Genomic DNA, 26,961 nt, shown 5'->3' on the forward strand with positions numbered 1-26,961 from the left:
AACTAACTACCCCGAACCCTGCAAAGCAGGACAGAGACGTAGACGTTTGTCAGTCGTTTATCCGTCTGCATGCCTAATGTCACTTCATTACCCGATATAACGTCGAGGCCACTTGGGTGACCGTGACGTAAGGGAGGGTGGAAAGTTTGTCTACTACGACCGCGAACTAGCGCAAACTAGGTGGCAAAACGGGCCTGACACTGGGCTCTATGCTCTATTATTCATCGTCAATCGTAGCACTCTGTGTGGTTGTTAGTCGCGAAACTTTCCAACAATAATGCTTCCATGTTACGGGGCCTCAGTAATTGGCCAGTACAAGTGAAAGAGAAGGAAGGCTTAGAGGGAGAGAAGAGCATGGAAGTAGTCGGATCGCCGAGCTATCATGCATTTCTAATGTAATTGGCGCAACTTTTCCAGCGACCAGCGACGATCCCCAGATGAACCCCGCTGGTTTTCGCTGATAGCTACCGTTTAAAAGGCTGCTCATTAGAAGGGATTGCTTTGTGTTTGAGAGGTCGTGTGTTTGGCCAAGCAGTTGATGAGCTGTTTGGATCGGTTCAGTGGAAAGTTTTCAGCGTAAGCTTTGACATCTGTCATGGAACTGATACGCGAAAATGCGTCGACTAAAGCGCCAAGAATAATGTTCATATAATATTAGGTACAATGCTCTGACTACTTCTAGCCTAACAAATGGTTATTCACACATCTATAAAGAATTGATCGCCTAATTTAACCAGATCATTAGTTGTCTTATGCTACTTTACCCTATGGAACACTTTGGGAAGACTGCTGAAGAAAAAAATTGCGATTGAAAAACATAATCAGTTTGTAAAACATAATTTTACAACAAATCGTATTACATGAAAGTATGATTGTGACAGTCTATACTATGAATGAAAATAGTTTTCTGTCGCTCTGGGTTTGCAGAGCTTTTTTAGGATGTTAAGAGTTATAAAATGTAGCTCATCCAGGATGATTCGGATGTTTTAATTCACTCCCGGAGAAAAATCGATGAAATTTTGAAGGTTTTTCTCAACTGTATATAAAATCATTTTTCAACGATGCTAAGAAGGGTTTGACGATTAGAATGCAAAGAACAGTGTAAATTAACAAGTTCTTAATCAGCAATTCAAACTATTGCATGGAGATTTACATGAATTTGCAGCAGATTTTTTGTCTTTAGAAAAACTCGATGGCCAAGGATAATGCTTAGCTTGAACGATTTGAGATCATCATAAGAGCCTGCTAGCACTATAGTTTAACATAAATGAAGGATTAAACTGTTTGCTTCCATGCAGTTATCCAGATGAAACGCTGTTAGGGTCAATACAGACGATGTATGATTGCAATAGAAATGCAAGGTTAGAAAGGTGCATAAGAAATGCATAAGGGTCTACAGAAAACATCCTTTTGTCCTTGATTGTCGGCAGCTCCACGCTGTGAGGGTTAAATTTTAAAAACTCATTACATACGCCTTTTAAAGATGAAATGTTAATTTTCTATAATTTAAATGATTTTTAAAACGCTCTGCGTGAGTGTGAAGCAGAACAAACTGAAAGAAGCTATCATCTATCATGAAACAGACTACACTTGAAGTACTATTGATTGATTGATTTATTTATTTAAAGAAATAATCTTTCAACAACCTTACACAACAAACCATACAATATACACACATAATACTCTCAACACACGAAACACTTCGCACTGTTTGATCCAACAGCTGTACGGCTGGATCAATCCAGTCTGCGTCCGCGTGCACTAACATCGCACCAAACTGGTGAGGAGAAACACTTTATCACAAATGGGCGCGCGGTTCAATGCGATGGAATTCACTGCAAACCCCGCACCGCGTTCATACATTCATTCACCCCTTGAAGAGGGGGAGAGAGAGATGCTACGTCCACCAGTTGCACCACCATCCCCCTCACCACCCTCATGCTCCTGCTCGACATCTAATTGCTACCAATAAATACGGCTAAAAGCATGCCAGTAATCAAATCAACCAACCACCCTTACAACTAGAGAGGGATGGTGGTGGTGGTGGTGGTGGTGGTGGTGGTGGTACAATCCGACCGCAACCAACACCCAAACCCACCACGACGGACCATCCGTCGAATCCCGACATCGTATCGCATGTGTGGGAAAATGGAAAACTCAAATCAATCTAAACCACTCCGGTCCAGGGCAGCCTTTCCCGTTCGATCCGAAGCCCGGACATCGGCCCGAATGGCCGGGGTAACAGTTTCTGTACCCTGCCTTTTTGTTTTGTAATTTTCCACTAAATCGTTCGTTTATATCGGTTGTTTTCCACTATCCGGTGCTCTCCATGTTCATGCCGCGTTCATGGTTTCACGCCGGAAGCAACCACCGCGGCACTGACCTTTCCGATGGCGGGCGGCTGCTGTTAATGATGCAGGAGGTAGATGGAACCGCGACCACCAGTGGAACCGACCGTACCACCGATGTTGACGGTCGGCACATTGCTGTACGTCAGCCGCGCGTTCGAAGCAGCAGACGGTGGTTGCTGTTGCTGATGATGATACAGTGGCCCACCGGAAATGAGTCCCGCCGCGGTCGACTGTTGCCCGAAAGCGTACGCCGGATACTGCGGTACCGGATGGCTGAACTGGCCGGCGGATTTTTGCACCGGAGTCGCCACGGTTGAAAAGACCGGCAGTCGCTGTTGTTGCTGTTGTTGTTGCTGCTGCTGCTGTTGAAGTTGGATCGGAGTGCGCAAGTAGGCTGTGGCAGACTGTTGCTGCTGTGGCTGCTGTTGCTGTTGCTGCTGTTGCTGTTGGGAGTTGGTGGCAACGGCAACGTTGTAGTAGACGGGCTGCGTTTGTAGAACACCTTGCGGGCTCACTGGCCGGAGTTGGGCAAGGCCGGGATGTGTGAAGCTACTGTAGCTGATGCCATTGCTGTGGTGCTGTGTGGTACTTGCCGTCGTGCCCGGAAGCAGCGATTTCAACGATTGAAGCTGCTAGAACGAGAAGAGAATCAAATACAATTCACAGAAAATCGTTAACACTAACGTAGAGGTGATCCTGAAGATGATCCTGAAGCCCTTGCCGGCTCTATTAAACCACTTACATGGGCGGGTGTAGCAATTGTTGGAAGAATTTGGCTCCCTGCTGGACGATACTGCTGTTGCTGCTGTTGCTGCTGAAATCCTGTGGATGAATGGAAGAATTGAATTGAAGAACATGCAAATCAGGGCCCTACATCAATGGCACGTGGTGGATGGTGTGTGTGTGCGAGGAAAGTGTAAATGGTTGTGCAAAGCATCGACCCCCTAGCCGTTTTCTCCGTTACTCCCAGACCCCCCCACCCAGAATGATGGGAATCTGCAAATGGTAAGAAGCGAATGTTGCACGATTTGTGAATCACATCTGAAGGTTGAAATAATCACCACTTCTCGATGCCCACGCAACCACCGAGGGGAGGGTTATCTAAAGAAGATTTGTAGATTTGCCATGTTTCGCACTTTGCATGTGGCCCCTCCCCCGCATGTAGTGCCCGCGGGGGGTGGAAGGAAAGTGGTGGTGCAGACGTAAGAGATGGATTATACGCAGCGATGATTAATTACCACCCATAAAGTGCTGTTTCATTTGCATAAAACTCATCATCAGCATCATCTTCTGCTAAGCTTCAGTCCAACCCACCAACGCGGACACCCATCATCAAGAGGGGGGCTCTTCAAAATGCGTTTCACATATAAGAGGAGATTAAGCTTTTACGGTGGTGGGGATGTTGCTGTAGTAGCGCACACTTCTGTGGCCATTTCTTACGAAAATTGATTCATTTCTTAGCTCGAGCTCGAGAGGAACAGTGGAAGGGAGCGCAGCTAGTGAACTACCTGCAGAGGATTATGATCAACTGCCCACTTCGCTCCGTTAGTAATGATAATTCCACATCAATTTTGCGGTGAAGCTTATCACTGCAGGATTCCAGGGGTCCTGCTGGTGCCAAGCCCACTCTCTGCTCCTTTGTGGCGTACCTCATCTCCGGTTCTACAGAACTCCTCTTCTGCAGGTACTGTTAATTTCACTATCAAAAGCCGCTTCAGTGTCCATAAGTGGAGCCGTAATGTTCCACAGTTCCAGCACACTCGATAAAGATGAAAAGGGGAACAAAATTTCAATGCAACGAGGGCCGGGACGGCCTTCATGTAAGATCTGTTGATTGAAAGGTTTGTGTAGTGCTTTGAGGGAACATCATTTCCGAGAAATCCGATACAACATCCTGCTAGAAACAGAAACATTGATGTGAGTGAAGGCCGTACCCACGCCAACGGTATCTGTTCAGTAATAGCTCAGTGCACATTTTGTTAGCTTTTCGAAGGATCCTCACCTCAGTCTGTTGCTGAAAGATTTGATCCATTAAAATGCACTTTATCGGTCCTGTCCAGAGTAGCAGTTGAATTTGTGCAACACAAGCAGTCATGGAATGGTGTATATTGGGTTAAATGTTAAGTTACTTATTGCAGAGAAGGATCAAAGGACCTTTTGCAGATAGAATCTGGCCATTAATTTTTAATCATCGCAACGCCCTAGCAACCTTCGCAAGTAGTCACTTTGCTATTCTGGTGGCAGCGTTATGTTGCTAATAGCATTTTTATTTAATGGAAATATTTTTTTTTAAATCAAACAACACCATCAAATGTTCGGATCGCCAACGGAACGCGAAAGGCGAAAAAAAATCTGCAATCTTATTTCAATAGCGGAAGAACTGCACAATTTCTTAATTTTTCAAATTGAAGCCAAAAAAAAGCAAATTTCAACGTTACTGGGGGAAGTCAAACCCGGTAAAATAAAGTGGCTGAAAACGTGTAACATATACTTGATTCTAAAGACAAAAGTGATTGAAACGCTTCTCAATAATCCATGAATCTCTTGGAGTAATTTTACAAAAACAAAAAAAAACAATCACGACGAACAGCATCACAGTACCACAAATAAGTTTATGAGAAGGTTTGAGGTATCATGGCAGAAAATAACCAAACAGAACCATAGAGCTAAGCTTGATTGTCCAAATCCGTTCAAGAAAGCTGTACAAACAAGTGATGTGCAATACAAAAAAGGTGACTTTTTAGTTAAAATGTTTTGGGTAATGTTAAAATAAAAGCTTAAAAATGCATATAAAAACTAAAGGATTATTATTCTCCCTAAAGGCAATAAAAAAACACCTGAGAAACAACACCTCTTCTTTCTGTTTGACGTAATTTCTTTGCTAAAATCTTACCTATTCTAACTGATGCAGGTTTAATTTGATGATTTCATCCCGATTCGAAGGATAATTTAAACACTTCTACAACCCTGTCGCGTCATTTGTAGCCTTCCTACGTTGAAACATTTTTGAGTAAATTGTACTAGGCCACTCAACTGACTTCAACTGCCATGTACAAGCGATCCACATGCTACTTCGTATTGCAACAGAGGCGGAGAAAGCGGTTTCAAAGATCCTTTCAACACAACAAACATCAACTTAAAGCATGATTCACTCAAAATGTAGCAAAACCAAAGCATGCCCTCCACTATTGCACTCGTCTTTACTTCGTTCCCCTTTCACAAACCGAAAGAGAGAGTGAGAGGAAAAGAGAGCATCCCGAAGCAAGTGGAATGTTCCTCCGTGGCCACCACCATCATGAGGTGCATCATTTAGCAAATGTGCCACACACCCATATACACACAAGAGCAGCAAGTCCCCACCGCAAATGCGGGCATCACGTTGCACTGCAACCGGGACCGACGTAGTAGCCATATCATTCCCATAGCCTCCGAAAGAAGAATCCGAATCCGTGCCCAATGCCACTGGCCAATGCTGTTCAATCCAATCCAATGTATGTGTGTGTGTGCGGAACCCGCCATCGGCATTGTCAGGGAAACAGAAGGATAAAAGGAGCAAAACGGGTAATACGCCACCGGCCAACCAACCAACACAAGAAGCCGAAGCAAAAGTGGGTGAAAGTTGTTGAACCGTGCATTCAGCAGACTGAAGACCGCTGAAGATGCTCGCAGATAATGCTGATTGCAAACGGCCGAAGGGGGCGGAGGGGAGAGGTTGTGAGGAGTTCACCTTCGTCCGTCCCATCCTTCAGCCGATTCTTTTCCATTATTTCGTTTTATCTGCAAGAAGTGGCTACCGTCCGGGGATCTTGCGGCCGCATCTTGGCGAGGCGAGGTAAGGAGACGAGGGCCATAACATTTCACCACCAGCAACTCACCACCTCACCACTCTCGCGCCCTTAAATATAATGCATTCGATTTTTCTTCGAGTTCCACTGCACTGCCACTGCTCCGAGGGACGAAGGCACGGAGCTGCCTTTGGTCTTTAGCCTCAACGCGTACAAGGAGCACTCCAACTCCTTCTTCATGGTTCCCTCGTCCTGTTTCTCCGGTGGAATGCGAAAGCGGAATAGCTTCGTAAAATCCCCCTCCCCAAGAAACCCAATCTCGGCCCTGTGCTAGAACGTTGTGGTTGTAGTGCAATGGTCCTGCAAAGCTGCAGGGAATTGCAATTGCAATGCCCCGTATAGTGCTCAGAAGCGTGCTCAGAAGCAAGCAGTAGCAGAGCAGAGTGACAAGTTAAACGACCCAAAAAGGGAGCTGAAGACGAAGTGGCACTGACGTGGGGCTCTAGTGGATTAGTCAAGGTTCCGCCGGATAGAATGTTGCTCGCTAGAGGGCGCTACTGGTGCTGTTGCTGTTGCCGTGGTGACCGATTTGGACCGACGGTTGGTTTCGACTGGACGTCGACGATTCTGCTTCTGCTCCTCCTTCTCCTCCACCTTCTCCTCCTCCTCCTGCACGAGGACTCCATCCTGACGACTTTGCCGGCTGTAACCGTAGTACTTCCCACGATAGTACTTTCCCTTCAGCGTCTTGTCCGATTCGCCCGGTGGATGGATCAGCTGGATTCGATCCGTGTTGCCCTTGGCCGGTTTGTCCTTGCCCTTCGGTGTCCTTCCCGACCCGGCAGCGGCAGCACCAGACGCGTGCAGAAGGGTCCGGGCCACTCCGTACGCTCGCCACATGTTGTAGAGATTACGATTGAATGCGCTCCCACCCGGTCGTTTCGCGTCTTTATCGCACGGTTCCTCGGGATCGAAGCTAAGATCCGTTCGGCGGTCACCGTCATCGTCCGTTGGTCCCGTCGCTGGTTGCTGCTGTTCATCACGATACAGATCATCATTACCGGTGCCATCGTCACTCTCACCGTCATCCTCGTACTCCGTTATTGGCCGGACATCGCCGGGAAATGGTCTAGAGGATGGAGGGGACTGTGGACGGTTCGTCCTGGGAGTACTGGGAACGGTAGGATCGGGAAGGGCTAGGTTTGTTAGCGTGTCGGGGTCGCCTGGCATTGGATAGAAAAGGGAGAAGGAACGCCATCATCAGAACTCTGCCCTGCCCTGCCCTTCCAGGTCCAGTCCACTCGTGAGCGGATGTCCGTGCAGATGGATTTGGCGATGTAGCGTGCTCGGTAGCCGGATTGTAAGAGAGCATGAGTTACGGTGATGAGCTGATGAGCGATAGTGGCGTGCAGATGATGCGGTGACCCCAATGAGTCTTTTCGTTCTGGTTTTGTGACGAATTCCCCGAAGCTCCTTCACAAATCTCTGCGTGCTATGCGTTACATCTAGTTATGGTGTCTTTATTTGGCATAAGGTATTGCAACTTTTCCTGCGAATTCTTGATAATGAAATCTGACTCCTTGTCTGGATAATATATTGACGAAAAATGTACCGTAAGTCTAGACAAAGATCTAGAGATGGAGCTGTCCCTTTTTCTTACGTTGGAATCGGAATTATCATCACAAATTTGCTACATCCTCCAACAATTTGTGTAATAAAATTGAAAGAGACAGACAAATTGATTGAATACAGCTGTCAATTTTCTAAACAGACGAACTGTCAGTTCTTATTGACATTCGATCAATTTCTAGGCCTTCAATCTCATAGTATGATCGTTAGAAAATAGAAATAACCATTTATTTATTTGCCCCCATTTATTTGCCTAGATGCTTATTTTCTGACCAAGAGGATATTAGGAACTTAAATTGCGTTTTGTCATGAAAAAAATCATCAAAATGTTGAATAATTTTGACGTCACTTTTGTCAATAGTGCTGTTTCTGGAGGCCATATTGATTACCTCTGGTTCCGGGAATACCCAGCCAAGACTGCAATCTCATCGATTGCTAGGATCCTGTCCATCCTTGGCATGCTTCGATACCACGACTCATCTCGCTCGTGAAATTGATGTTTTTTTTTTTCAAACCAATTCACAATCCTTTTGCGTTAACCACAAATTACCAAAAACCTTCCAGTATTCAAAAAGTCAACCCATCCACACAGCAGAAACCATCCCGATAAGAACTTATATTAATCAAATAACGAACACACAGCAGATCTGCAGAGATAATGTCGATGGTCCGGTGTTTCTGCCGCACTATCATCAGGGCTCAGCACGCAACGATCTTCTCATTTTTGATCATCATCATCACAGGTTAGGGACCACCCCCCCCCCAAAAACCCACCAATGGGAAAGTCGCCTGGCCCGGGAAGCACGGATAATTATTGTGCCACCAAGCAGCCACCCTCCCTTCGGGGGTTCTCATTTCTTCGCCGCAAAGCAAAACCAAAAAAAAGGACAGAAAAACCAAACCAAAAACCCCGCATCGCACCGGCCGCTTGGCAGCCGCTTGGCGTGTTGGCGCAAACTTATTGCTTCGGTTTTCACATGATTGCTGCTGCTGCTGCTTCTCTTCTAATTAACTTCTCCGCACCGGTCGGCGGCGGCCCAAAGGTCGGCCAGGCACCGGCTCTGCACCGGGGAAGGGTGCCAAGAAGCCACATTTAATAAAAGCAGCCCAGCCCAGCGTGCCCTCATACCGGTCGGTCTATGTTTGTGGTCGTCGAAGTCGTCGTCGTCGTCGTCGTATGTCGATAAGCGATAAGATGGCCGGTGTCGAAGGTATTTTCTCTCGGTGATGGGGGACGGGGACGGGGAGAAAGCTGTTGTCCTAACTTACCGTAGCTCGGTGCCGTCGAGTAGATCTGGTTCTGCTGCAGTCCGCCCGCTCCGTACACCAGCGGCTGGCCCGAAACCGGATACTGCGAGTTACCCAAGGGACGCCCGGAAGAAGAAGAAAGGAAGAAAGGAAGGAAGGAAGAAAGAGGCAGAGTTGGTTGGTTGGTTAGTGTCACATGGGTTTCCGGGTACCATATTAGCACATTTCCATAAATTGTGCCCGTGCTACGTAAGCAACAATTTCGCCAGCGCCCGGCCATGATTAGACCAGGGGAGGCGTTCCGAGCAAACGGACGGATGGACGGCACGCCATGATATCAAAGCACGCACCATGGCACGCACGCACGCACGCACGCACGCACCAATGCTTCCTTACCTTGGAGAGCTGGCCGTGGGCCGCGTAGATCTGTTGGGCCTGGTGAACCTGATTGATGGTGGCAATCGGTGCCTGATGGACGATCGGAACGGACGGTTGCCCACCGACGGCGGCCTGCTGATAATGGATGGCTTGCGTGTGGGTCAGCGGATACTGCTGCTGCTGCTGTTGCTGCTGGAGCTGCTGCTGTCCGTGGTAATTATGTTGCCCCGATACCAGCGTCGCCGGGACGGCGTAATGGATGGCAGTGGCCGGATGGTGCGCGTAAATGGGCTGCTGATGGGCGTAGGCCGTCTGCTGCTGCTGCTGCTGCTGCTGCTGATGATGAGGAAGCTGCTGCTCGTGGATGGTTGCCGCTATCGGGTGTGCGTACTCGTGCGTAAGTCCTGTACTCTGTTGCTGCTGCTGCTGTGGGTGATACAGCTGATACTGGGGATAGTGGGTGTACGTCAGCTGCGGCACAGCGGCATAGTTATACTGGAGAGAAAGAGAACAAGAGAAAGAGAGCGAGCGAATGCGCCCCCGGAGAGAAGATAAGAACTTTGATTTTCAGCCATTTTGCAAAACACATTTTCTCGTGCTTCCGGCGGAAGCACCTTGTCGCACGGAACGGAACGGAACCGGTGCCTTCGCCGGGATCAGAGAGTGCACCGATGCCGTCTCGATGGCCGGTTGTGACCGATGGAAGGTTTAGCGACGTAGCGCGCACCTTGTGTATGACAAAATGTCCATCAAACGATACGAATTGGAACAGCAATGGTATACATCCGGGGGCGTGGGGGCCCCCTGATGACACGGCACGACACGCTTCGGTCTCGCAGACCGGCATGGCGAACAAGAGAGCCATTAAAGTGTAACCATAACCAAGGAACGTCAGTGTTCGTGTATCGCGAGATGTTTTTCTTAAATTGGATTTCCGTTTTCCCAAGTAACTTGGCGGTATACTTTAGCCCAAAAATCCGGAAACCGCTATAATGTCCCGGGACAAGTGCCAGCAAGATCGTCAAGAGTGGATAATTCTGCTACTAAACTCTCGAGAAAGTATTAGGTCGTTGAATTACTTTTTTCGATTTTTTGGCACATAAAAAACGATTTATTTTCAAAGCCAAAATAATAATTACATTAACCCGAATATTGCCCATCGTTGGCCACTGCTTTTTCCTATCTTTCAGGTAATTTTCGAATCCCATGTCAAAAGAACTACTCATCTTTTAAAGCAATCCAGTCAATTATCAATGTTTGGCTACTTTCATAAATGAGTGAGATTCTGTGAAGCCAGAAAATATTTTAGGCAACCAAACAAGCTGTTTCAGAAAGAACTATGCCTGGTGTACATAGCGGGTGAGGTAACATTTCATTTGCGAGGTTTTTTCATTGATTTTGCAACATGAGGTTATGCGTTATCGTTTTTAAAATTAAATCTGTCATGTCGGTTATCCTATTCCAGCAGTTTTCTAGCCACAGCTCGCTTCTAGGTGAACGAATTATTGACATTAACATTCTCCATCAATAATACGTCCCAGTTTCCAGCGGTTTCAATGCACGACACTGTTAAATTTTAGTTTTTTGCTTTTTTTTTTGTTGGTTTGATCGTTCTGTGTCTGTAACGTAAAAATCTCCGCTTCTTATTATTTGAAACCAGCTTTCACATTATTTTTCCGTCGTAACATGTTCATCGTATACTTTAAACCAACAAACGATAACTTTTAGCAGCCGGTTTCTTCAAATAAAGAAATTTCAAATATTAACTCGAGAAAAAAATATGTTACAGCAAATACTATGAGCAGTTACTTACTGCGTTCTAATGATATTTAATTATACTTTAAAAAGTAATAACAGATGTGCCTGCGAAACTGATCAAAAATTAGTGACGCCATCTTTTAGCAGAATCGAAAGAACTAATTCAGGGACCTAATGTTTCGTTTCCATTCCAACTACAACGCCATTAGATCGGTTGATTAGCACCGCTATTGATAAAGGAATCAGTGAAGTATGGTATTGTTCTCACTCACTCCGCCCTAAAACGGATTCTATTTAAATTGAAAACAATTCCCATGCTCACTGTAACACTAACATCAAAGTTGCACCGCATTGGCAAGATGCCAAGTTCGATTCGATAAACGCAGGTCTCACCTTGCAAGCTGAATCCAAACCTTTGGAGCAATCTGGGAGCATCCCCGGGCCCATGATAAAAATCACAGCCTCAAACTGTTCTCGAGTCCGAAAGACCGATTCCAATCGTGTGATGAAGCATCACATGGGAGCAGATGAAAACCGTCATTCGAACCGCTCAAGCGAACCAACCGGTTCGGTTCGGTTTCATCAAGGGCAATCAGTTTTTCTGCAAACTTTCGATGAGAAAAAAAAGCGAATGCTCCACATGTTGGCAATGGGTGATCGAACACGAAGTACAAGAGAGGTCCCGGCCTCGATATGGATACTCGAACGGAACGGCATGGTTGATTTACCATAAAGTTCCGTACCGGATCCGTTATTCATGAGCTTCATACTGCTGCTGCTGCTCGTGGTGCTTCTTCGGTTCTGATCCATGGCAACGAGGACGACGAAGACCAATTGGAACCAATTCCAGTAGCAGCAGCAGCAGCAGCAGCAACGAGCTAAAGGCAAGCCATGGTCATGCAAGTCTCTTAGCTGACGCAACGAGAATATGTATATCTCCCTGGTTACCACCGGCCACCATTCGATCACCGATTGGAATCGGAGTCGGCTGGATCGAACCGATGTCGAAATGTGTAGCGCCTCGAGCAGAAAAGGAACACACGCACGCACATTCAGAAATGGATGCCAGCAAATCAAAACGTGTGCAATTTAGAAGGATAAATTATTCACTTTTCTTAAATAGCAACCCTTGTGGTGGTGGTGGTGATGGTATGACGTCGTCATAACAGATCTGAAGCCAGGGCGCCCAAATCGAGGCCACCGCGTACATCGAGAGGATTTTTGGAGATTATGCTATTAAAAGGAAATCTTTCCATTCATCCCCCTTTTACCCAAGCAGTTACGTTGCGACCACAGAAACCAAACAGTGCCGGACGGCTGTGTGTGCCCGATCCAAGCAGTCCGGCAGGGACAAGAATGTCTTTAGCAAACTTGGCAGAGATTTCTCATCACCGAGGAGATGGCCACCACTTTACGTAAGCCATCAACGCGTTCAACCTCAATTCCCCTCACCTCCTCGCCAGGCCAGGTGAAAAGAGAAAAACGTGCTCCACCAAACAAGCTGCTAGAGTGGAGGCGATCAAATTTGGACTCCAGACCGTGGCTAACGCGTCGGTTGTCGCAGATTGTCACCTCGTTGCTCTCCGACATCCAAAGCACCTTCTTTGTGGATGGTCTTCATTTCCAAGACTTCACTTCATACATTTTTACTGCTTCATTTCGTAACCGAAAAACCCCCTCCTGGCAGCGAACCAGTTAAGGTAAGCTGCGATTCGATTTCCATTTCGGGGCCCAAGATGAAACCCGGACCCGGGCAGCTGACACCGGCAGAGAACGCGGCGCGGCGATGAAATGTAAAATTTTATCCCATAACATCCAATATGTTATGCTGTCCTGTCGGTGTGTGTGTGTGTGTGTGTGTGTGTGGCAGGACTTTTGAACCTGCCAGTGGCGAAGAGAGCCAAAAACCGGAGCCAATGGTAAGCAATATGGTAGCCCCCCGTTCCAGCTTAATTAAACGCTTCAGCTGAACTGTTTCGAAATCGAAATTTTGATTCCCTCGCATTATGTCACAGCCACGTTTTGTGAACACGTTTCACTTTCTCGCTCATTTGCTTCAGTGTTTTTCCAGCTTTTCACTGATTTTCCATTTCGCTCGGAAACGGAATCCCGTTCAACGGGTTGGACGGGCTGGGCGTTCTGGAAAGGTTTTTTCCAGCAACCGTGGGGCTTCGGTTACGAAAGTTTTAATTTGTCTTCTCATGCGAGATGTAATTTGATTACCGAAACCAATTCCGAGGCACCCACACACACACAGAGAAGCCCAGAAAAGGCAATAGAGGTATACGGGGAAAAGGGCCATCGGGTCGTACATTAGCCGCTATCGTCGACGTCGACGACTGTAACCGATGGTAAATGAGATGTAAAAATAGGAATGCTCTGCACCGATGCTTGACCACCATGGTTTTGCTCGCGACAGCAAGGGCTTTGCTTTCATTTCACACATTGGCGCCTCATTCGGTGACGGTTGAAGATTCGGTGAACGTTCCCTGAACCCAACCACCACCACCACCTTATCGGTGACCATTTCACCGACTACGACCTGCCGCACGCTGTAAACCAAGGTTAATGAGGCCGCGTCGAATTATGAAAAGGGTCCACCCAGGGAGTAGAGAGCAGCCGTCCCGGAATGCTTTCTTGTCGCTCCATCGATGCGGAAGACTTTTCCATGGTGATGATGCCAGTGGAAATAAGGATGATAAAGAGTACAAAAAAGGGGTTTCCTAAGCGAGAATCATTTACGAATAGGGCACATTTGAATGCGTGTGTGTGTGTGTATGTGTCTTTGTAAATATCCATTCAATGGAAATAATTTCTTGGCTAAACACAAAGGCAATTTTATTTTATTTTTAATGCGGCAGGTTGAAAGAAATCATCTTCCTTTACCTAACAGGTTTGTTTTACTATTTTATTGATACTTCCCCTAGATGAATTTTACTGATCTGGGAAGATCTTTACCAGATTCTTAATAGAACTTATTTGTTGACTTCAATTTGTTTTTCAGTTAACTCCTTTTCGATAGAGTTCCGAATTGATGGTCTCTTCTGTTACAATAACGCTTGCTGGCTTGCACTATGAACGGACCATTTGCAAAATCCCTTTCGTGAAATGCTTCTCTACACACAGGTTACAGGCAGATAGAGATACCAAGAGTGTAATTTAATTCCCAGGATTTGGTTAAACTCAATTTGCACAAAATCCAATGGTCAGCAAACAGCGAGAAAACGGCTTCCAAGTCCAAATTATGACCAATATTTGTAGCATGAGTCTATGATTAAGTTATCTAAATTAATTTTAACACTGTGCAGTGTTTCCCGTGTTTCTACTAATCACATTCCCTAATGGTAGGATGAAAGACATTGATCTATTCGTTTCGACCATAGTATCCAATGCGTTGCTCCGTATGAACATTGCAGACATTTTTAATGCTTGACGCTTTTTAATCCCCTTTGCTGTAGTAATTATCGAAAAGTCCTTCAATTTTACTACATGCCATGCTTTCAAAAGTCTTCGAATACAAACACTAGGAGCGAAGCAAACGACAAGGATAAAGTGTCCCCATTTCTAACCTTACTAAGCTTTAACCGTCTAGAGGCTAAATGAGACATCCCTCCGATGGGTATGTATGTCCTGATATCAACCAACAATCGGAATCCATTTAGAGAAATATGCGAACCATCCACCATTGCACGAGACACCAATGGCGCACACCACAACACAAGACGCATTTTATGTTTTGTGCAATCAATTCACAAACCATCGCACCCGTCGGTGTAAGTGTATGAGAACTTCAAAGCGATAAGAGGCGCCCTTTCGCCAACAATAACTAGCATACCGCCATCTTAACACTCCCTGCCAGGTGCGAATGCATACAATTTGCCAATCAAAAACCTTGACAACGCATCGGCGGCATCCGCGGGTTCCACCATCCGATACCATCAGCACCGCCCATTGCCATCACGCACCCTGCAGTCCCTATCTTGATCACTTTGGTCGGCATGGCGTTCGGCATCGGCAGCATCGGCAGTATCGGTGGCGTTTAGCGCAATTGCCGGTTAATAATGCAGCAGGCAGTACAAACACTTTGCATACCATAATTTGATTAACAACTGGCTGGCTTTTACCGTCCCTGAACGGGGGGTTCACCGCGCCTCGCGTATCCGCCACGCGATCTTGGTACGCGGACACACCACCGGGGCCGGGAAGATGCCTTGGTGCGCGAGATAATGATGCTGCGATGCATGCGAAATGAGATACACGCGCCGCGCACGGCGACACGCCTTCCACCTCGCTTCACTCCACTCCACGGTACACGTTGCCTTGGGCGCAATTATGCTGATAATGACGCCGGAAGCCGGGGCCAGAGTGCCGGTGTCGGTGTCGGTGCCGGAGTCGGTGCGCACTTTTTAAACGATGCTTCCCACCACATCGCACCTCGCGAGGAAAGAGGCAATGAATATGATCGCCACCGTTCAGCATCTTTGCCCTTCTCGGGCCCGCCGCCCAGTCCAGAGCAAACCGGAACCTTTGTGGTGGCACTCGTCGGATGTTGGTGCATTTCCGTATTTCCGTGTTTTGCGGAACGCTTCTATCGAAGGAAAGTTGTTTCGAGTTGTTTAGAGTTGGAGACTAAGGGACCATTCAAGTTAAAAATGTTTCAGCCCTTGTATTGACTATAGTATACTAGTTGACCCCGCAAACTTCGTTCTGCCACTCGCCGCTTGAAGCGTACTTGAATTTCGACTGCGCAATCATAAGGTATGCGTTCGAAAAAGAGACAAAATTTGAATGGTAATAAGATAAAAAAAACTAAGATAGATAATTGATTTCTGTAAACTACATATGGATAATTGAATCACCTTTTGTAATTGACATTTGTGAACATATTCTCCAGGTATTTTTGTGCATTTTTATTGTTGCAATCTTCATTATTTACGCCATCTCGTTCGCTGATAAAACTACCTTCCATATTTAGTTCACAGAACTCAATCATCTGTCTTAGTTTTTTTTTTCTTATAACCATTCAAATGTTGTCTCTTTTTCTACTTCTCTCTTCACGTTCTAACCACACGAATCACCAAACTTATACCAATTGACAAATCTCCGTTGGAAGACAAAATAGCGAAATTTTTCTAACGGTTATTCAACTAAATTGGTTGAAACAAGATACCGCTTTTTTGGCTACTTGCGATAATAAAACAACGACAAATCGGAATTATCATCAAAATTTGCTATGTCTATCAACACTTTAGATGTTGAAATTGATAGAGCAGCTTCTTCAATTCAACACTACGAGTATTCATTGCTTATTTTGAACAATTTTTACAGATTCAGATTCTTTTTCAAACTAGCGAACGTTCCATTTTCATAACAGATGAGCGGTCAGTTCTCTTTAGTATCTTTAGTTCTCTTTAGGATCTCATAGCTTCTTATATTCTGGACAAAGAGTTAAATATCACCAGATTGAGGGATCTTTGTTGTGTGGAGTAATGATTTGCCTTACTTTACGTAGCAATAGGAAACCATTTCACACAACAAGATACCATCAGAACCGCCTTCTGTCTGCCATAGTTCCCAGGTTGCGACTTGTAGATGAAGAAAGATTGCCCCGCGGTAGCTCGGCATGTCCTACTACCTCCTATAATGCAAACATCATTTACTGCCCTAATGAGCATAAACTTATTGAATCAAATGGCAATCTTCCCTTCCCTTCAGCGTGTGAGTGGGCGCGTCTAGCGCGAAGCGTGGATGTGGAAACCACCAACCACCACCATTCGCCTAATTAGCAACATAAATGAACATTAAGCCGAACGAATGTGGGCGCGTTATGGGCATACGGGCATATGAGGATTTCACATGTGAGGAGGGCCTTCGACCACCATGAATAATGGTAGTCAACGCCACGCCGTGGCAGCAAAAACTAATAAAACGTTTCTCGTGTGGAAAATCTCGTTAAAAAGTTTCGAAAAACTTTTCTGGCGTCTCCTCTGCAATGATTACATTTACGGAACAAGTGCACGCACACACACACACGTAATGCTAACACCCGAAGGCACCCGAAGGAAACCTTGCGGTTCTGCGGGACTGGTGCGGTGGTTCCACCCCGACGATCATCCATCAACGATTACTGACAAAGTTATCACCTCGCTCCATATAGCACCCGGACCCGGAGGTGCTGGTGCTCGGTGGCGGTTGACATTGGGCTCGAAGTTGACGTTTTGCTTCAATCACCACGATCTCATTACAGCACAAAAACCGTAACAAACATCGGCAAAGCATCTCAAACCACCCCGCCCCCGGGCACCGGTCTCTAAAGTCAGGAGTAACGCAGCTGCTGCTGCTGCTACTGTTGCAAGTGTTTTGTGCCGAGGACCGAGGACCGAGGACCAAGGTGGAAAATGGAAACCATTTGCCATCCCTTTGCTTAGAGCTGTGCGGCTGAATGCTGCTGGATGCTGCGCCAGCTCGCCAGCCAGTAAGACATCCTCGCGTTAATTATTCCACCATATTTCGTTCCGCGCAAGGAGGAGGAACCTGAAGTGTGCGTGTGACCAAACCACACACACGCACACGTCAACCTCGACAGCTCGTCGTTGTCTTTCTTCCAGGGGGACGTGGTTTCGTGGTTTCTGCAGCCGTAGCCGCCAACCAACAATGACAACGACGACAACGAAGACGAAGCAACGGTGGTGGTAAGGAGACAATTTTCCCCCGGGGGATGTTCTCTGCGGAGGTGCGTGTAACATGGAAAATACTCCAAAAGCCTTTCCTCGTCTTCTTGTGTGTGTGTGTGTGTTCGTCTTCCCACGGCCTTTTCCTATGCTACAAATCCCACTACACCGCGGCCACAGCTGCGAGTTTCGAGGATATACTTCTGCACGCAAAAGGCGTACGAAGGCAGCGATGTCCCGATGGAGTTGTTTGTGCCAAAAGCCCCGGGAAAGAGTTGACAGCACTGTTGCGTAATAATTGATGACATTTAAATTGATTTCTTCTACTTTTGTGTAGCGGGGTTGGTGTTGGGGCAACTCCCCAGCGCCCGACTAACCCGGTGACGACAGCGACAACATTAATGAACGCGAAGGTGGTGTGTGCGTGTGTGAGATGGAGATGGGATGAGATTGATGGAACTGCGTGAGTTTCACGGAACGAGGTGACAATTCGGGGAAATTCTCGCACATCATTTCTACTCCACGGGAGAAAAGGAAGAGAAAGAAAGAAAGACGAATTCCAATTTGCGTCTTCCACTTTTCGGGGCCATTAATCGAGCACCAAATGCAGCTGAAGGAAGAGTAATGCTGCTTATTGAAAGAATCGATCATTGGAATCGATTACTGCTGCTGCTGCTGCTGCTACTGAAGGTAGTACCTGGCGTTCTCGAATGGCGGAATCGAATAGAAAGCATGGATGGTAAAGGACCAGGCGCCAGTGCATAAACCATGAGCGACACGTCCCGGGAAAAAAACCCATCACCCATCACTCGGTAAGACACACCCAAAATGGTACTCTCTGCCGGCGAGTTGATGGCAGTTCCCTAGGAGATGGTTAAGCAATTGTCAAGTCGCTTGTAGATTGAAGTATGCGGAAAGTGTTCTTCAATCTTCTCTTAAGCCAAACGAATGCCAAAAGGCTGCACACCAAGCCTACCTCGATGGCAACGTCGTGTGTTTGCGAAAAAAAAATCCACGTTTAAAGTAACGAAAGTATGTGATGCTCATTCGCTATTCGCTTTCCTTTCGCTTGCCATTTCCTTTGATTGGAAGTCAGATTTCAGGAGTCAGGCCTCGTCGTTGCACGCCCAGCGCGCCCATGCGCCCATCATTATTCATTGCCAACCTTCTCTCCAAAAAAACGGGGGATGGGAAGCAGCCGCAGGTGTAAGTTTGATTCCATCGCCGCACCGGCTCTGGTGCTCAGGAAGAATCATGCATGTCTTTCGCGACGACGAACGCTCATGGAGCCCTTCTCTTGCTTCTTTATTTCTCCATTAGCATGTGCGGAGCTCGACACACACACGCACACACGCGCACGCACACACTGATTGCTTGTAAATATTTATACATCTGCACACGGCAACCAGGTAGGGGTCGGAGTGCCGTGTTTCTTGAGGCTTGGTTTTTGGGGCTGCGGATTGAGGCCTGTCCCAAAATTTTGATACCAAAGCTGCTGCTCGCGCTACAATATTTTGTCGGAAATTCTTTCTTTGAAGGTTTTTTTACCTTCCTACTGTTTCCTTTTTTTTTTTGCTTGTCCGGTTTTCCCAAAATTTCTTTCACGATTTATCAAACGCTCGTGTTGTCGAACATGGCCGGTACGACATTGTTGTTTCACACCGATACCCATACCATCTCCGGTTTAGCTTAGTATGAATAGTAATAACTTCATAAATTCACCAAACGGCACTCGATAAGCGGAGCACGGGGTTGTTCTACATAGTGCTTTGGGTCCGCTTCTGCTCGACCACCTGTCCAGATTAGCCCTTCTCAGCACCCGAGGGTCCAACGTTGGGCCGTTTCTACACAAAGCTTTTTGGGTGCTATTGCGAAAGTGATAGAAAGTATGGTTTTTTTTTGTCAAGCCGGATTTTGCAAATAATTTGCCAGACGCAGCCAAAAGCACGAAAGGACCCCAACGACGACTTCGAGTTCCAAAGGTTACTTTAGTTTTTCGACTTTTTTTCGAAAATCAAATTCTTCAACTTCAACGTTTTCATTGAAATTTTCAAATCAAATTTTTAGATCAAATTTTTGGAGAAAAAAATATCATTTTGAGCTAAAGCGCGATGCAGATCCTTTCACAGATCAGCTTATTAGATTACCCGAAGCATGTATTTTATATGAAAATTCATCTAACTAAGCCTTTTTTATTTTGAACACTTAGCTAACTAAGCCTTCTTCAAATACCAATATTTATTATGTATGAACGTTGCTTTCGCCCCGGAAAATTTTGCTACAAAAAGTAAAAAAGGTGTATGTAGAGATAGCATAAGGAGCAAACGAACTACGGACATGGCGGCAACAACAAGCAGCAAGCATCATCAAAGCACCCCGTGCGAGTAAGGTATGGCCAATGAATTATCGTGACTCGGTACTTCAAGCACCGCTTGCTATCGTACCAACTCAATGACGATGATGATGATGATGATGGTCGTATATGCAAAACTCACCGAAGCACACTAACACCGCAATGCGGATGAAGCAACCGACGTGAGCATATTGACGGATTTTTTTTATTTTATTTTCCAATTGACCGGTACATGGCGGGACTTCATATCAGCTGCATTGTGACAGTGTTTTTTTTTTGTCTCCTCTATCTGGACCATTATGTTAGTTTTTATGTTATAGACCGCTAGACCCGCATTCTGGGACCTGCTGGACCGTAGTGGCCAATCGTGGCCAATAAATGGCGAGAACCCCGGATTTTTGCGAGCGGCAAGCATTGTCACTAAACGAACAACCATTATGCGGTGAGCAGATACGATACGAGAATTTATATCAATCGAGTTTTCGCTCAACCTGCCTCGTTCCTGCTCCTGCGTCAATAACATCGCATCGTCCATTGACCGCACAGCATCGTGAAGCAGCACCGCGAACAATATCGCATTGTTTGCCTAAACTGTCTCGATTGGTCTTGCGTGTGGTGTGTTATCTTGAGACAACAAACGCAATTGCAAACCGGATTGTAAGCAATCTCGATTGGTGGTGAAGGCAGTTCGCCCCCTCCCCTGAGGTTGTAACTGTCAAACGCCGCTTAAGGCACCTTAAGACCGATGTAACCGGCTTGTACATACAAAACCATTAGGCACATCCTTTTGTTTGTGTTGCGCCCTGCTAATTCCATAACTCAAGCGTCGTTCCGGGAACAATTATGCAAACACATAGCGCAGTCAAGCAGTCACGCTAGTTGCATGGCGCCGGGCATAATTTTCTGCTCTCTGCTGCTCCTCCGTTGCTGTCATCTTACAGACCAGGAGGAGCAGCAGTGGTGGCCATCGAGTGCAATTTTTACACATCCAACCCCTCCCATCCTTCTTGTTCCCTTACCTGAGGCGCTGCTGCATGCACCGATGCCGCCTGTAGAATGTGGCCAGTGCCGGCGACCGTGTGATGTCCGTAGGCACCGAACGGTACCGCGCTGAGGGCGGCAGTATGTGTGGCGTGACCGGAAATGGGAGCAGCCACAACTGTCGCTCCGGCGACATGTTGATTTATGTAAGCGGTATGCTGCTGCTGGTGCGCTGGTGTACCTGCGAAGACGAGGAAGAAGAAGGAGATCTGCGTTACTATCTGACGGAGCAGCATCCGTTTGCGTATCTGATCTGGCCAAGCGAGAGAGAGAGAGAGAGAGCGACGCGCCATTCGAGGGGCGAAATCATTAGAAGACGAATGGGATTTTGATTGGAACCACAATTAATTAGACGCATCGTCCGGACGCGGATGGCGTTGTTGTCGCAGCCGTCCCGGCCGTCCGCTCCCTGGCCAATGAATCTAAATTAAACGGATTATCACGCAGATCAACACATTTTGGCCCCCTGGTCAGACCGGGTGGTAATTGAATACGGTGGCCGCTTGCTGGTCAACTCAAGTGCTCTAGGCAATATCTACGGAAAGGGCCGATGACGATGTTCGTAATGGTCGTAATTGAATCATCGTCAGTTACGGCAAATTCGAATGCTCTCGCCACTACTCAAGATGAGGTGCGCATTGTGATAATGCTAATATGTCAAGAGAAGGACAACAGTATACGACAACAGGTAGTATCAATCAGATGGTTTAGTGCTGCGTTTCTTTTCGTTTTTCTCTACACAAACACTCCATTCACAAACGCTTCTTCCACAAACATCGTCCATTCGCTGCGCAACTACTACAATATGTAAAAGGGAATTATAGCATTAGCAAAACACAAAAAACCAACTACAAGGCTACAAGGCGGTCTCCTACACTCCCTGGCGCGGTCGAGCATTTGAGGAAATCGCATCGCATTTGTCCAGAGACGGTGTACTGCAAGGCCAACCGGCCACAGGACGATCCAAGGTTCGAGCGAAGCACAAGAAGGAAGCCAGCTAGCCAGAGCGCACGCTATCGCTGCTCGCTGAAATAAATGTAGCTTTCGCATGGCCAGGCATTGCGCCATTGGTACTACGGTACGAGACCTGCACCGATTGCACCAACTGCAAGACATGTTCGTCGACATCGACGCCGTGCTCCAACTTCGCGTATCCGAAACAATTTTTCATCGGACCAAACAGCGGGGTTAGCATGAAAAATACATATCGCTTCCATATCCGATCACGACAGTGGCCATGTCGGTGTTCTGACCCAGCTACTCAGGCTCACAGCGCCACCAGCGAACTATACCAGGGTTTCTTTCTCTCTCTCTCGCTCTCTCTCTCTCTCTCTCTCTCTCTCTCTCTCTCTCTCTCTCTTCCTATCTCTACAACTCGCCCGTCAGCGAACACGAAATATCATTACACCGGCACCGCGCTGTCGTGTCGCTTCTTCTGCAACCGCTTCGCATGTAGATTCCGTTGAAACATTTAAATCCTTCCGGAACACTGCCACTCCATTTGTTTAACCCCCCCTGCCCTGCCCTGCCCACCCCGGGAGGGAGTGTAAAAAGGTCAGCTGCAAAATCAGGTGCAACAGCACGACCAAGGACAAGGTTGCGGATCGACGACGAGGTTCGGGAGCTTAAGGTTAACGTGAAACACAGCACGGAATGCACGGACCTTGCCGCTAGATGCATCAAACGGTGGCCCTCCTGATGCACCTGATGTCTCCCCATCACCATCACCATCATCATCCCCGACATCAGCAACGTGCTACATACCTATGATGACCGGAATGGCGGGTGCACCGCGTTTGTTCTGCGATTTGTCGACAACAGCATTTGCACCATTTTTGGCGCCATTTTCGCCGTTGGACGCCCCGGGTTGATCGGCTTGCAGGGTCGCCGCCGTTTGTTCGCTGTGACTGTCTGCCAGGGAGCTGCTCCCACTGGCGAGGAGCAGTAGCAGCAACAGCAAATTCTGGAAGTGTTTCTGGAATGAGAAATCGAAGCGGATATATTGTTTCTGTTTTCAATGCTACACAACTGTGGGAATTGGGGATGAGAATTAGATAAGTTTCAGGAGCAAACAGGACCATGAATGGCCATTTTGCTACCTGAAGTGCACAAGCAATTGGTAGGTGTGTGTATGTGACAAGATTTTAATGTTCGATTTCCCATGAATCGCCCAAAAAGTTCCACCTGATTCCCTTCTACAGCATGTTCCGACATACTGCTACAAGGGCTTTGACGGAAAATGGAGTAATCGAAAAGGGATCCAAGCAGCCCATTCGCAGAATAATGATTTCCTCGCGATATTTCGTCATTTGAACGAGTGCCCCACCATTTTTTGTAGCAATCATTCTTATGCTCAGCTTCCCGGATCGGATGCTGGCAGGGATGAAATGACATGCAGTTTTCCTTCCACACCCTCTCGTGTTCTCGCGGATCGCTCATCATCCAGAACGGGAACGCTTGGAACGGGAACACCATCCGTTCACACCCACCAGGGGTCCGGGTTAGAAACAAATCGAATTTACCTCCACCGCGACTACGCGACTGGTGCACTTCCTCGAAACTCGCAACCAACCGTAGAACCGGTGCGAGTAATGTATGGATGGTGCACAAACACACACACACATGTGCACAGATGTGGCATCAGCGCCTTTTGTGCTGCTCCTTAAGAAAAGCAAAAAAGAGAGAGAAAGAGGAAAAGAGCTCAGCTTATCCTTTGCGCCGTATACGCCGGGCACCGGGATGGCTTGTCCGGGTATCCTCCTCAATGGCATGTAGATGTCAGAGCAGCAGCAGCAGCCAAGAAATGGGATGGGATTATCAACAGGATGGAACAATTTGTGAAATTTTGGCTCATCCATCTATCCGTCCGTCCGTGTAGCAGCGAACGCTCGTGTAGAACCATACCATCGTGCCGTCTTTGTGCACGTGAACTGAAGATGGATATGCTCCCGGATCCGGCACACAGCACGGTTCGAAGGCATCGTTTAAAAACCGTCGGGATTCGTCGGATTTTTGCTCCATGTGTAGCCGGTTTTTAGTAGTGGCCCACAACATTTCTTGATGTCACGCCACCGGGGGTGGGGGGGGGGGGGAAAGCCGACACTGATGTGGCTTCCGTCGAAGCCCTTAATTAATGGAAGCAGCAGCCGCGTGGCGCGGACGTGATTGAGGCATTAAAGGATTACCATAAATCGGATCCTTGGATCCAATCGATTTGTGTGACATCGGGATGACATCCAAGGGGGCTTTCGATTCGGTTTCAACACTAATTGTAGATCTGTGGTTTGTGGAAAAGGGAACGCAATCCAATTGATGCTCGTTCCCCGGTTCCGGGATTCGAAAGGTTCATCCGTTACAATTTAATTAAATGTTCATTGTTCATCTTGTGCGCTTTGGACTTTCTATTTGACATTCCAGTGACGACTTGATTCGTCAATTCGTGCATTGGCAAATACAAAAAGAAAATGGACGAAGTTCCCCTTTCAAACGCTATCGGTGTGTGAATCAAGTGCATTAAGTTGACACTTTGCGGAATTGTAATTATTACTTAAACCAATCCTTCGGCGACAGTTGCCCCACCGATAATCCCGTTTGCTTTACCGGGGATGAGCTGAGCAAAGCTGCATCTGACCACCGGTACGTACCGCGGACGTACGTGCGGATTGGATAATCAATTCCGATCACGATTTGATTTTCCCGGCAACCCCTGCGCCACCTTCCGTCCAATCGTCGCCGTTGAACGGGAACTTTCCAACTGGAACTACTGGAATCACTATTTAATCCTATTTAGTGCACTCGGGCCGCTCGCTCTTCGTCTTTCTCTTCTTCCGCTCTTCCTCATCGTTGCAATCCGTTGCGAATGGCGGCAATCGGTCCGTCGCTGGTCGTCGGCCATATTTTATTGTTAGCAGCATGATTCCTTCGCTTGATAAATCCTAATCCTTTCTGCACTCTGCTCCAAAGACTCGAAATACAATTGTGCGGAAATAAAACACACACCCACACACGCGTACACACAGAGACAGAGACGCACGATCGTTTATCGTGCGCTGGAAGCTTCCGGGGCGGCACCGACAAAGTGCATACCCCCGGGCGCTCGACCATAATAAATCCGGGATCCGTTTTCAAAAGAAGAGGTTGTTCAGGGAAACGGAAGAGGGGTGAGAGTTTTTTCGAGAAAAAAAAATCGAAAGCTCGCGCCCTCCTTTCGTGTCCCCGGGAGCACCCGGAACAAGGAAGCGAAGCAAATGGATTCCGAGAGATGGCGTACGGTTTAGACCCCCCCCCCCCCCCCCTCTCGGAAGGTGCTTCTCCTCCTGGTCCTGGTTGAAACGGTACAGAGCACAGCACACAGAACATATCCCACGGCTAATCCTTTCGCAACCCCCCGGGAGAGCGATGTCGAGCAGCTTTGACCGAGAAGAGCACGGAACGAGCCGGGATCGTATCCGTCGGCGCGGAGAAAGTCAAAATCAGAGAACGACGCAGCACGCGACGCGAGTAAAGACTCGTGTCCGTGGCAACCGGGGGGGGGGGGACCACCACCAGCGGGCTCGTAAGCCTTTTGTGAATGTATGATGGGCTTAGCATAAATCGCCAACAAGTGTTCGTCGCCCCTAGCCACGCGAGCCACTAAGCGTGAGTCGTGAGCGTCGTGATTTGGTGGACGAACGTTTCCGCCTAATGATTTCACCTTCCAGTGCAGTAATGACAGCCGGTTGCTGCTACCGATGCTGATGCTGCTGCTGATGCTTTTAAGCTGCTCCGCATTGTGGGAATAAAACCAAAATCTAGTTGCCATCCCCAGCAAGCGTTGTTTTGAGTTTCGAGCGGTATTCCCGGTATTCTGTTTTTCCTTGTTTGTTATCCTGACCAGTTTTTTAATCCCAATTTTCGTTCGCTTGAGGTGGTTTCAACACTCAACATCGCCTCTATCGCCGGTTCTGCTCATGCTGCATGCTCCTAGTACCGTTATTTGGGTTTTCGTTTCTGGGCATAGTTTCACTTAATTGAAACACATCACCACCCTAGAAACATACCAAACGGCATTGTTGCAACCAAATCGAACACGTGTGCACCGCACGTTCCTCACCGCCCCCTCCGGAAAGGCAAATTAAGTTCTCCAGTGTTCGAACTCACTCTCACGCTCGACGCCCTCACGTACCATAACTTTCATCGTGGAATGCAGCGACACACTCCGTTTATTGGGTTGCCGGATGCCGGAACCGGGGTATGGTGTGGACCTGGAATGGCCTGGATGTGGCTGGAACCTCGGCTCCGCTACACACTCAATCACTGGAACAGCTCGATCAGCATCGATCACGAACACAAGGACCCGGGAAATCGGGGTAGTGGATTGGATACACGAATTCGATTAAAAATATAAACTTTTTTCACACACACACACACACACGCGCGCGCCTACAGACACGCACAAACAAAAAACGATTCGTTCCTTTAGCCTTTGACGCCCGTTACACAATTCTGCGGAACAAAAAAATCACGAATCGAAACACGTGGACCGGACGGACCGCTATCTGTACGTGTGTGTATGTGTGTCTGGGATGCAGCGTGATGCAAGCCGCGCGAGAGTAAACAGGCAACTGAAAGTGAATTTAGCAAACAGCGCGTTTTTTATATGGATGTAATAATTTTAATTAGTGGAAGCGCCGCCGAGTGAGTACCAAGCGCTGCAACGTTACACTTGCACCGAGAGCAAAAGTGTTGAAGCGAGGGAAGGGGCGAGA

The 26,961-nt window shown here is 47.3% G+C and overlaps 1 protein-coding gene across 2 annotated transcripts; it reads right to left on the reverse strand.

The window, feature by feature from the left end:
* Positions 1-1,681: 1,681 nt before the first annotated feature.
* On the reverse strand, positions 1,682-26,752 carry LOC125949310 (putative mediator of RNA polymerase II transcription subunit 12). 2 transcript variants are annotated; one of them, XM_049676238.1, is made up of 7 exons: positions 26,379-26,752; positions 22,979-23,189; positions 21,193-21,395; positions 9,410-9,886; positions 9,035-9,116; positions 3,094-3,173; positions 1,682-2,980 (listed from the first exon to the last, which is right to left on the reverse strand). In XM_049676238.1, exons 1-7 carry the CDS (start codon positions 26,388-26,390, stop codon positions 2,408-2,410), a joined length of 1,638 nt encoding a protein of 545 aa, XP_049532195.1. In that variant the 5' UTR covers positions 26,391-26,752; the 3' UTR covers positions 1,682-2,407. The 2 variants fall into 2 exon arrangements, with proteins under 2 accessions (XP_049532195.1, XP_049532194.1); XM_049676237.1 differs by lacking the exons at positions 1,682-2,980; positions 3,094-3,173 and adding an exon at positions 6,609-7,359.
* Positions 26,753-26,961: the final 209 nt, after the last annotated feature.

This window comes from Anopheles darlingi, chromosome 2, assembly GCF_943734745.1.
Source record: "Anopheles darlingi chromosome 2, idAnoDarlMG_H_01, whole genome shotgun sequence".
NCBI lineage: Eukaryota > Metazoa > Arthropoda > Insecta > Diptera > Culicidae > Anopheles > Anopheles darlingi.

Coding starts and splice junctions, on each gene's coding strand:
- LOC125949310 (XM_049676237.1), bottom strand. Junction 9,117..9,409: donor CCCACGGCCAGCTCTCCAAG/GTAAGGAAGCAT, acceptor GGTAACTCGCAG/TATCCGGTTTCGGGCCAGCC. Junction 7,360..9,034: donor CTCGACGGCACCGAGCTACG/GTAAGTTAGGAC, acceptor ATCCAATGCCAG/GCGACCCCGACACGCTAACA.